At 35.6% G+C, this 12,760-nt stretch overlaps 1 protein-coding gene across 2 annotated transcripts in view; it reads right to left on the bottom strand.

Moving 5' to 3' along the window:
• Positions 1-12,760, bottom strand: part of gria1a (glutamate receptor, ionotropic, AMPA 1a) — an 83,141-nt gene that overhangs the window by 46,411 nt on the left and 23,970 nt on the right. For both annotated transcript variants that reach the window (XM_088931994.1, XM_088931995.1), the window contains exons 4-5: positions 8,842-9,026; positions 5,767-5,820 (exon numbers count right to left, since the gene is read on the bottom strand). In XM_088931994.1, coding sequence (XP_088788120.1) covers positions 5,767-5,820; positions 8,842-9,026 — 239 coding nt within the window. The remainder of the gene's footprint in view (positions 1-5,766; positions 5,821-8,841; positions 9,027-12,760) is intronic.

Below are 12,760 nucleotides of genomic sequence, written 5' to 3'. Positions count from 1 at the left end.
CGGCACATTTTTAGAACTAAATTAAATAGAACAGTAAATTGGCTGGGTTTACAGTATTTAGTCAGGTAAAACGCTAACTAAGGGCTCAAAGCTTACTCCACCACAACAACTGCAAATCTGAAGCTGCAGTACGTTCTTCTAGTAAGGTTTCTACTAAATTCATAAAGGAAATGTCTGCCATACACAAATTTCATGTGTAGAAAAAACATAATCCGGATTTGTTCCTAAAATTCTCTCTATATTCCTTAGAAATTGCATACTTACTGTATATATGCAATCTATTTCCGTTATTGTAAAATATACTGTACAATATGCTTTTAGTCATCTAAGAAAAGTACATTATATTACTAGAAGATGGCTGTTAAGAAGATTTATGGTGATTTATCAAATACACAAAAACAGTTGGGAACTGCTTCCAACTCATACAGTATTACATCATCCTGATACAGCCACACGCACTCATGGTAGTGCACCGGAATTCAGTGCTTCACGGAATTAAAAAAAACTGCTTTCACTTTTTTCACTTCTTTTCACAGGAATAGAGCATCTCATACATGAATAAGCTGTCAAAACATTTCAACTTCTGGTGGTGCTTCTCGGTATAAAATCAAATTCAATAGTTTTGGAGATAAAAGTTTAAATCATGGGTCCCGAGCTCTGGTATTGGAGGGCGGGTGTGTTCATGATTTTTTTTAACCAAGCTGGGCACTTACAGTAACTACCTTAATTAGCTCATTATTGGTGTAATTGGACCAGCTTAACATATTTTATTACAAAAAGCAAAGAACTGAAGAGAGTTACCGAGGAATAAGACAGAAAGATAGATTAGCAGGTGTACATGAAACAACATGATTTTGATTGCCTGAATGTTCGAAAAAGCTGTTTCTTTTATAGTGAACAATTCATAACTAATTTAAAATTAAGAAATAAAACTGCTTTTGAATAATGCTGTACCTAAATTACTCTGACAAGCCACCAAAAATGTTACAATACAGTGACAGTGCTTGATTGTCGTTTGTCACATTGCTTTGAAAAATGAAATACCAAAACTGTATCATATTGTTCAAAACGGAGGATGTTGTTTCAGATCAAAACAAACATTTGAATATTTGGCAGACATCACAAACTCCAGAATATAAACATACAGTAAGAACTGGTCTTTATTCTTCGATGCCACAATATTATTGTTTATAACATTTAAGGGTAAACTGTATTTTACATATACTGGGCTAAATATGAATAGTGAATTGCTTTTTATTTTTTTAATAACATACAAGACATACACTTTGATGAATCCCATGTTTTGAGCATAAGAATGCAGGTTTACAGCTAGTGTTATTAGATATTAAGTTGGACATTTTGCCTAATATAGTGAACTATTTTCTTGAAAGAACAATCTTGACAAGCCTCTATATATTTACACATCTCTCCCCACCAACATTTCCTGCAGTGATTGTACTGTAACAGGGCAGGTGTATTGCTGGAAGCAGTGCCACCTTCATACCCAACAGACTCGAACTATCACCTTTTGCAAGAGACTGCTTAGTCAGGTGTCACAAGCAATTAGTCAGGAAGTAAAACAAGCACCAGGGTCTTTCAACTTCCAATGTATACAGTACATGACAATGCTCCGAAGTACCACCTAGAAGGGTCAAGTCAAGCCAGAGTCACGTTCAGGTCAAATAAAAATTATGTAATGATCTGGCTGAGCAATTGCTTCTCAGAATGGAGAATAAGACTTGGAAATCACCGCATCAGATGATGTATGACACTTTCACCCCTTCATCATATCTATCCCCCACCGGCTTCACGGACATTAACATGTTCTATATTTGTATATCTTCTTTGCTTGAGCAGGTAATGCAAAAACACTGGGAACTTTTGTTTGTTTTTTGTTAATCCAGCTGGATTTACTGTCCATCTGTCCATTCATTCCCTGTGGTAACCTTAATAAATGCTATAAAAGCAGACGGAGCAGATCTGTGATGGTAGCCAGCAAAACAACTGGTGCGCAATAGCTACAGGTTTCAGACAAATACATCAAAAAGAAAGTACCCCTTGCACAGTGATTTCAAGCTCTTTCCATCTGGGTGTCGATTAAGATGGCCTAGATTCAAGTGCAATAGATCTAAGCTATCTTTTATTTCCATGACTGTTAACCTGCTTAATTTGGACAATTGATTATTTTATTTATCTCATCGTACATGTATGTCTCCTATTTTTTAAAGTCTCCATGTTGTGTTAAATGTGTTTTGTATTGTGTTACCTTCCTTGCAAAGAACATTTCCCATCTTAGACAACAAAATGAAGTAAATAGGTAACACAGGCTTTTTTGGGAATTTGAGACGGCAAAAGTTGTTTACTTGTGTGTACAACGCCTTACACAGCAACGGTTACTTTCTGCAAGATCTAGTCCTTCTAGTCCACTGTTCATCTCCCAAGCCAGAACACAGACAACTCAACTTTTTCACCATCCCTGAACCTGATGACTACAGTGAGTGTGACTAGCCCAGAGTGTGAGAGTGTCCCCGAACATGTGAAACTCTAAACATAACGGAGTACAGCAATAAAATCTGTCTCATGTTTTTCATAATCGCTTAAAAGTCTCGAAAAAAAGACAAATGAAGATTCTTAAAATATCTGTTTATACTGCAGTGTGGGGCAGTTGCACAGGTGTGATGCCACAGGCTGCATTCACTGCAGCTGCCACAGTAATTCTGTGTATGTTTGCCACAAGGATGAGCACTGATGAATATCAACTCGTGTCAGAAGAGTGTCCCTATGGGGCTGTGAAGTGTATATCGGACTCAGCATAATAAGCTGAAACATCTGCTCACCAGATCACAGACTTACAACTGCGTAGGAGCAAAAAAAAAAAATCACTTTCACTTTCATATTTTGCAAATATTACTTTATGATTAAAGGCTATGCGATAAAATAGATGTGAAAAACTTGGGAGTGGAGAAGAGATTTACTCTTTATTCTGGAGTACATTTTTGACTGTAACAGGGTATAATCTTCCCAGCCACATCTCTGATCCAGTGAAGACCTGCACAAAACCCCCATCCCAGCCTCACATAGTTCCTCAGGACCACCAGAATGGTACTCTAATCATCACGTGTCACTCTTCTAAGGGCAACACAGGGAAAATCAGCCCAGAACCCTAGTGAATCTTGCAAAGATATTGTTTTTTTATGTGCTTCCAGTCAAGATTGGTAACAGTTTTACAGTGCTGTAGGTCGGCATGGCATGGACATTAAAAATGCACAATCTTCACATCCATTTGTCAAGGGAAAATATCACAGGGGTCAGATTTATTTATGTCAGAAGAACAAGAGAAAGGTTACAGATGAGAGAAGACCATTCTGCTCATTTAGAACATTAAACCTTCACATTAAAATCAAATGTATCACTTTATGCAAACGTTCTTTTTAAAGAAATAAACTGTAAGGTTTTTGGATACTCATTAATTTTTTTACATTTTGTTGTTCACTTCATTATTCATGCCTGCCTGTTCTACACTTGAGTGACTTTAACTGTTGCATAATCATAAAATCATCTTATTTGTACACAAAGCTAATTTGTGGTGGGGTGACTTTACCTGTTGAATGTCAAGCATGGCGAAAACAAGGAAAGAAAACCTATATGCCTAAAAAAAGCCTTTATGAAATTGTCGCTTAGGGTGCTCACAGCCAGTGATTTGTAACCTTCAGAAGACCTTGTAGTCTGTCAATCACAGGACCTCAAGACAGTCTATCAAGACCTAGAAGACATCATGAGTTAAGACACCACTCCAGGGCCAATGATGAGACCCAAGTATTATAGTTTAGACACTCCAATTCATTGTAGACACACTGATGAGCAGGACTGTCTAGGACTGATTACAACCTGATTGCACAGTGCTGTGTCCTGTGACCTCACTTCCTGCAGGCTCACCCTTATGTCACAGCATTCGAACAGAACAAAGACATGTTTCCTTTCTATTACCTTTGTGGATTTCTTTGCAGATCAAAGTGATATATCTTGTTTTTCTATGCAAGGTACAGTATATTTTAAGAAATGCCATACCTGACCTTAAGGGACCAAAATTGTACCCAAGACCACTTACACTTCACTTCCTTTTGTTTTCCAAAAAACTAGCAAAAAACATGATCTTAGTACAGTTACAAAGCACTTATACTGTAACTCAGTGACATTAGCATATATTTGATTTCTGAACAAATACATACTGTAAGAGGATCTGGGCTGTCGATAGAAAGTAATTTTACTGCATTTCCTTCTTTCCATTATTAAGTATTCTTCTCCGTTATACCTTTCAATTCTAGTTCTCTATAGACTCAACAAGGATAACAGACAGAGTCGCTCAGTATATTCTGCTGTCTTGCTGCCAGTACAGTTCAGTGCAGTGGATTGAACGGGTTACTATAGAAACAAGCAATCATAAGACTCAAAGGCCTAGTATTGTGTACTGTATATGTCCAAAATAAAAACCTTTTTATGACACACATTTTATATATTACTGAATTATAAAAAGTATCACAGCAAGCAAATAAGCATCTTTATAACCCATATACTGTACTTCATGTTTAAAAATGGCTTATTTTATGTCAGCCATTAAAAAACCAGTTGCTCTCATACAGTACTAAATTGAAATGTATACCAGAGCCTACTATCAGCACATTCAACATAAGATTACCTTATGTACTTTAATATGCCTTAATTGTTTAGCTTATTGACACAGTAATGATTTAGCAAAAATAATTAAGAATTTATCCCCGCTCTCAGATTTCAGAAAATGTTTAATCTTGTTTTGATACAACCTCTGTACTTCTTTTGCATACTGATATTTTCTTCCAGCTGTGTTTTTCTCGCACACTGATTGCATTCACATTAATCACTGCATTCCAACTGCTGATTGCATACATTTTATTGATGTAAATACATTATTTGTTGAGTTCTGACACAAACCACTAATCAGACTTAATCCAGGAAAGATAGGAGTCAAAAGCTTTGACACAACCTGCATGACACCTTGAAATGTCATGTCATGATGTTTTCACCATATTTTTTCTCTTTAAACGAAATTACAACAACTGTAAAGCTTAGATGCCTAATTGCACCTAACATCTTCCTGTTATTAAAGGTACTTCCAATAAAAAAATAAAGTTTTTCAAATAAAAATACTACTTGGAAATTCAATCCATATGAGTAAGACTCAAACACTATTATCTTAGTATACAGTTTAATACAAGCATCTTGCTCACATATGCGTGACCTGTGAAAATGTTATTTTACATACAAGTTATTTAAACATACAGTATATGCATATTTGATTTAATAAAACTTTTTTTGTTTTTTAAATTTTGTCTTCTACACATTAGTTGTCAAAACTTAAAATGTTAATTCACAAGCACACCAATCAATCAATCAATCAATCAATGTTTCATCATGTCATGTTAATGAAGTGCCAGTGTGAATCCAGTGCAACACAGTATGACCATTGCAGGACAAGGAGATACCTGTTAAATATCAATACTTATAAATTACTTATATTAACTAGTTTTACAGTTGTTGGTCAGAAGCAACACCTAATTAAGTAGTAATAACTGCTTGTCCCTATGTTATATTTTCAATTTTTCAATTATTTCTTTCAACTTTATTGCATGCTCTTTCTTTAGCTGGAGATGCTAAAGAAAGCATGGAAAAGTGCTCATCATATACAGTACAGTATTGATGAGCAGAATGGAAATAAAAACAGTTCCTTACCAGGTTGGCTAGTATGTAATGATAACTTTTCACATTCTTTCCGTGGCTGGCAATCTGCAAAACAGAGCACAAAGTCACATGTACTGTATGTGTTTCTCTAATTGTAAAAGTCCTTACTTAACATTTAAATCAGTATACTGGATATAAACAGATTGAGTACAACTGCTCAATTGCTATGTTTACCAATATATTCATCACCATGCGTGTGTCACTTCATCATCCACAATATCCTTTGGTCTTCAGATGGGTTTATATTACCTGTTATAAAACTGCACTCTAATCAATTGGTATGGAATCACAACCTAGACTGAACAGCTTGTCTGACACATTCGAATGTTTAACAAGCCACTCTCCGGTATGTACCTGTAACTACTGATTAGATAAAGACCCCAAGACTGTGTCCTCAGATTTTTGTGGTCATTACTCAATGACAAAGACAGCTCTTTTGAATTCCAGGAGATCATTTTAACAAATTAATTTGAAAACACTCTGAAATGTGTTATCTATTATTTTGTGTAAATAGAGCATTTACTTTGGTTTTCTGGTTAGTCAAATGTTGAATAAGTAAGTGTGATGTGTTTGATATACTGTATTCATCATATGGACTAGAGTCCATAATTTAAGTTAAGCAGGCATTACAGCATGGGATAATCTTAAGAAGTAATGACAGGTACAGTAAATGCAACAGTCAGGGCTGTCAGCACACTCAGCCATTTTGGCAAAAGACATACAGTAAAGAGATTGTAAACTCAACAGCGCAAACAGGACAGGAAATGATCAAGCATTACAGGTCTTAGTCACAACTCCACATATTTGCTCACACATTTACTAATTAACCAGAGAATGAATTAATTATATCCAGGGACACTGGGGATATGTAGTATTTAGAAAATGATAAAAGAGTAACATGTTGTGTACTGTACAGGATAAAACTAACATTTAACACAAAAAGAACCCTGCAAAATCTTTTTTCTCCACCGAATCTGATCTTTCATTGAAACTGAAAAGATTTTGGCTTTATGGCTTAACACACACTCCACAAAGTTTCACTGGGCTTTTTTCTTCTGATGTGGTAAGTAGGCCATAAGCTTCAAACAGGTTCAATGATATCATTCACATTGAACAGTAGTAATCTAATTTTCTCATTTCTAACTCTAAACCAATTTGAGAAAATTGACTTTTTCACTGTATTAAATTGCCTTTCAAATTACCCTACCAATTCCTAAAAATATGAAAACAATATACATTTCTAAATTGTAATTTATGTTTTGAATTCTAATACTATTAAATATAAAAAAATGATCTTCACATAATAAGAAGAGCACTGATATGATTGTTTGGCAAGTGTGATTCTAAAGGCATAATTATAATTTTTACTACTATTATTATTTTCTGATTTCTCGCATATCTCATGTATCCAGGCTATTATCCTTAGACATTTTTAATTGTTGAATCTGAGTAACAAATCAGTAACAATTAAGGGGGAAGGGGGAATTGACCTGTATGTGAAATATGTTCTACCAAAGAAATGTATTCTGTACAACAGAAGTTTTTTGAGCAAAAAAACAAGATGAGTCATAATTAAATATATTCCAAATGCCCTAATGTCTCAGGGTTAACCCTAGGGCCAGGAAGATATGTAGAAAAGAACTAAACATCAAACAAGCCTTCATATAATGACATTTTCAACTGCTGATGACTCAGTATTCAGCATGATTTCAACTTTTTTGATCAGCATTTATTAGTTTGACATTAAAGAAATTGTATCATAAATTCACCAGATTGCAGAGAACGTTTTAAAATAGCTGTTGATTTTTTTTAAAATGTTTTTGAATGGATTTCCCATTTAATGGGTTTTTAAGCAAGTTAAGGAGATGTAATATCGTAGTAACCTGGGAGACACTGAATCTGTGGCAGGAGACCCAGCCTTTTCGCTTAGGGGGATTTCACTGCTGCCTGGACAGGGGCGTGGTGTGGTCGGTGCAGCTCTAACATATTCCAGACTACATTGATTGAATCCCGGGAGGGGCAGAGCTGCACAAAGAGAGGTAGCCTGGTGTCTCTGTGTACCACATCACATGCCAAACTCCAGAACATAACTAAAAACGAAAAATCATCACCATCACAATTTTGTTCATTGAATATCTTAAAGACTCTTTTTTTTCAATTATTCATGCAATGCACTGTTTTACTAAGTTCATACTGTATGCTTTTGAAAGTCTGCTTGCTTACCAGCTACACTGAGTTCAGCTGCAGCAGCAGGAAAGCAAGGGTAGTTTCAAAAGCAGCTAAAGCTCCAGAGCATTGTCTCTTGCAGTGTGCAGGAAATTGTGAAATTTGAAATGACATTACATTTCAGATCATCTTTTTCATTTGAAGGAGCTGCTCATAATTGTTTAAATATATTTAACATAACTTAACTCTTCATTGCTGGTAAGTAGTACAGATTAAAGGGAGGTTAACACTAATGAGAGGAACATGTGCTTTAAAGCTGTTCACTTAAATTACTGTATAATTGCAGATGAGCTTCATTGCAATCGGAACTTCTCAGTTTTATTAAGTATCTGGTAAAGTGTTTCACAGTGTGCAATCATTTTTCGTGCCACACAGAGAACCATCTATCCATTTCCTTATGGGGGAGCCGGAGCGTATCCCAGCAAGCATCGGGGGCAAGACAGGGCCACACAGAGATCTGTTTAGTAAATTATGTTATTTCTGGCAATGCCCAAACCAATCTCTCCCTGCAGAGATGAGAACGGCATTTGTTTAAATGTGGTTATGGTGGTTAGGGTTAAACAATTCTCAGTTGGATCATATTAGCAATTAGTGTCTCCGTTTTTACTTGTTTTAATTGGTGTTGTTTTTGGTTGAAAATATTTGAGTGGATCACCGAATGCAGCCAAGCAAACAGCCAGGGTTTGAGCAGTTGTCTGACGCTCTACAGAATTGACCTGGAAGTCCTATGCACAGATACAGTATGTAGATTACTTTGTTTAGTGGGGGTAATTAAGTTAAGTGGTGATACTAAGCTCCATGAATAAAGATAGTGTAAGGAATACAAAACATGACATTTACCAGTTTCAGTATGGAATTCAGCTTGTCTGTCTCACAATCAATAACAATCTGCCCCTCTTTTTTCTTGTCCAGATCCTGAAAGACTTTCAAAAAGGCAGCTTCTGTCATAGTTTCCAAGTTCACTGAGGTAACAAACCAGTTCTTTTCAGGCGCAGTGTCTAGAACTTTCTGCAGCACTGTCAGTCCTAAACAACAGAGACAAAAAAAAGAGACAGACATAAACAAATGTGCACGGCTGCAGCACATTAACTTTTATTTTACTAAGATTCATAAATCTTAAATTCAAAATTCATTCAAAAAATATAGAAATTCATAAATTAAAAAACTTTTTTTTAACACAGCATGTAGTATTACAAGTCCCTTGCAAATCCCATCTCCACTTCACTTTACGATAAAAAGGGCAAAGAAATAGTCAAATAAAGCCACAAGGTTTTTATATACAATCACTTTTCATTTGCTTTTGAATTGCTGAAATTGTGATCCATTACAATTACAGGTAGGGGTATTGTGGAGCCTCCTCATCTGTTTTTCCACATTTCCTCACCACCCTCAGCTTTGACAAACCGTTTCCTTTGTTTTCCTGCTAATTACCTCCAATCTCGACTCTGCCTAATAACGTTCCTTACCACGTCCACTTGTTTGTGTAGCACCCAATGTTGTTTTGCATGCATACAGATTATTTTTCACAACGTAAACAACACTTACTCTTAGATATATGTTATCTGATCTTCCATATTCTGGAACTACAGCAGGTATAGGTCTTTTGAACTGTACACTACTTTACAGGTGCCTGAAATAAACTAGTTAATACAGTAGTTAACACTACATGTAACCAGTTTATCAACTCAACGGGATAAAAATAAATTTTCAAAGAACTGAGGGCTCAAAAAAGATTTGGAACTTCCATTCTTTAACTCAATGACAAAAACAAAGAGGAAAAGTTCCCTTCTAATTTCGAACACAAATCATCCACAAGAGATATACTGTAGACTAAAGTGAACAGCTGAGGTCTTCAACATTCGGTTGTTTCACAGTCAATGGCAAGAGTCCAGCTCTTCTAGTCACCACTAATTTGATCAGAAGGGGCTACATGTTCTCTTGCAAGCAACCAACATAGGGACTACACTTCTCTTGCAACCATTGCGGGAATTTAGAACAAGGTAACTCTAAGTTAAAAGATGTTTACAACTGTACATGAAGAACAGTTGGAAAAGCTAACACTATCTGAACACTGAAAAATAATTCCAATTATAAAAACAGCACTACTAAGAAGAGAAAGTGAAGACTCTGATGTACTGTGCAATATACAGTATCTTAGGAAGTCAATGCCTACTGCTTATGTACTGTACCTTTAATTGTAACAGTTTTTGATTTACTGTAAATGTAATACAAAGTGAATGAGCTACAGTTTTGTGACTGTACTTGTAAAAATGCCATTGATTCAATGGCAATATTCATCTGTTTCCATAAACAAACACCTGTATCTTCTACTGTAATGAGATGGTAATAATTTCTTTATAAATGATATATCAAAGACCTGTCAAAAAGGCTTAGGCTTAGACAAATCTTGGCTGTTTTTCAGAACGTTTTAAACTGTGAATATGCTTCTTCTAAGCCAAAGGACTGACAGGCAAGCTTCCCATTTTGCTTACGCCAGTGAAAGTTATGGCATTACTTATAGGAAAAAAAAAACATTTAATGCGCAAGTTTTCCTGAAATATAATCCCTTTTGGGTAAAATTACGAGCGCTACATCTTGACTGGATACTTACTTTTTTTCAACTGACATAATTAAAGTCACTTAAAATGCCTCACACAAGTTCCATTTTAGAATAATGACTTGACGGTAATAAATGATATTGTTAAAACTGAACAAGAACTGCTGCAGTTTACTTATTTGTATTTTGTGCCCTTTCATTGCAGTGTTACAATACTGGTAAATTTTGCATGCTCAGATATATTGTAGCACAATGCCCTTTATAAAAGCCCATGGTGCCAGATTTAATTTAGGAATTACTCTCTATGCAGACAAGAAATCATGACTGATTCTCTGAAACGTCTTTTGTGATAATAAGCAGCTCAGCCGTAATACTTTCAGGAGCCAGAAAGGACTCAAGGAATCCTTGCTTGGATGTTTACCGCTTGTATTTTTTTCCAAAAAGGAGCCCGCCACTTCCATATTTTAAATATTGTATTTTGTTTAGGAAGAAGAGTACTGTATAGATGTACTGTATAGAAGGAAACCATTGACAGTGAACTAATGGAGGCCAAAAAATGAACTGTGAAGTACATTGATAATAGTGGGTTTATCATGAGAAACGTACATTATGTGCGTGAAACTTGAAGAGTGTAACAGCGTCTTGGTGTAACATAAAACTATTATGGTGACGTAACCCCCAGTGGCTTCAGGCTGGCCCTGTGACATAGACATATTTACCTACTGCTGGGAAGAAACGCTACAAACACAGTACTGTGTTCACAAAGTACTGGCTTGTAAACATATTCCTGCCGGTGAAAGCATTTATTGGATGGGAGTGAAAATGAAATCAACGACGACTTCAAAAAAAGAAAATAAAATCTATTGCTCCAAGTCAAAACATATCTTTTAACTCGGTTAAACATGTCAGTTCTACAAGTCATTAGCACAGGCAAAGATAATTAAGTCTTCTTTTTCCACCAAGAAGTGAAGCATGTCTTCAAGCTACTTTTTACATTCATGAAGAGAAAACATTAAATGATTTGCCTGGCTCTGCATAAAAGAGGAAAACGAGCGCTGCTTAGAAGCCATTGATCCTGGCAGACAGATTTATAGCGCAAACAAAATCTCATTCAGGTTATATTACATGGATCAACGCATTTTCTAAGTATGAAAGAAGCTTAGTAATGGAACCTATACAGTTCATATTGATAGGTCTTTATAATAAGAGGGAACTTAACCTCGCCATTTGAGGTTCTGCTAATAAATGCCAAGCCATTAACCCACTATATAAACATTATCGCATCTGGTATAATTGTTTGCCTCTCTGCCAAACATATTCAAAGAGATTTACGCCCCAATGCAAGCAGAGTAAACCTTACCGGCATTCATTCTTCATTAATTCTCAGGTGATGAAGTGAATTTAGTGCCTCAATTGAAATCCATTATGTCCACAGCTTTGTTTGTTCCCAGAAATGTTTTAATTACCTCATTAATACTGACTGTTTCATGTATTTTAGGGAAGTGTCACTGTTTCAGGCTGAATTGGGTTAATATGAATTGCTGGGCTTTAATTGTTTCCCAGTCCAGTTGGGTACCACAATATTTTTTGGTTTAATGGAAATGACAACAGTTCTGTGTTCATCTTCATCACAACTACCCTCTAAGCAGGTCCTAGATAAAGTCAGCTAAAACTTTAAAAAAGACTTCTATGGAAGAGCTCCACCTCTACTGCAGTAAAGCCTGATATTTAAAAAAGACCCTTTTCACTCATGATCTTTATCATATTTTGGTGCTTTCTACACCACTTGTTCTCACAGAAACAAGAAACAAAGGAGAAAACAGAGATCCAAAAAACAAGATGGAAGAGGAGGACCATAAATACACTTGCTTGTATTATGCATGAAAAATACTGTTCAGCTAGCATAACGGTGTTTATTAAACAACCAGTTGCAAATCAATCAACAAAAGGCTATTATAAATGTTCATTATTCACATTTAATATACAGTACCAGTAAATTTAATTTAAAAAAGAAAATGATGATAACTCATTTTTATTATTCCTAGAATAAGAACCTAAGCTCAAGCTACAGTATATCTTCGGGAAACCTGTGACGGAATTTTGAAATTCAGGTTATTAAACTCATACGGTACCTAATTCAATTGCTAAATTAGGATTTCAGCCTTCTCCACTTTATTGCCATCATATTTTATCGAAAAATTG

Source organism: Atractosteus spatula, chromosome 14, assembly GCF_055471065.1.
Source record: "Atractosteus spatula isolate fAtrSpa1 chromosome 14, fAtrSpa1.hap1, whole genome shotgun sequence".
In the NCBI taxonomy this organism is placed as follows: Eukaryota; Metazoa; Chordata; class Actinopteri; order Semionotiformes; family Lepisosteidae; genus Atractosteus; species Atractosteus spatula.
The sequence above is the reverse complement of the archived record's forward strand: the minus strand, read 5'-3'. Positions and strand labels throughout refer to the sequence as shown.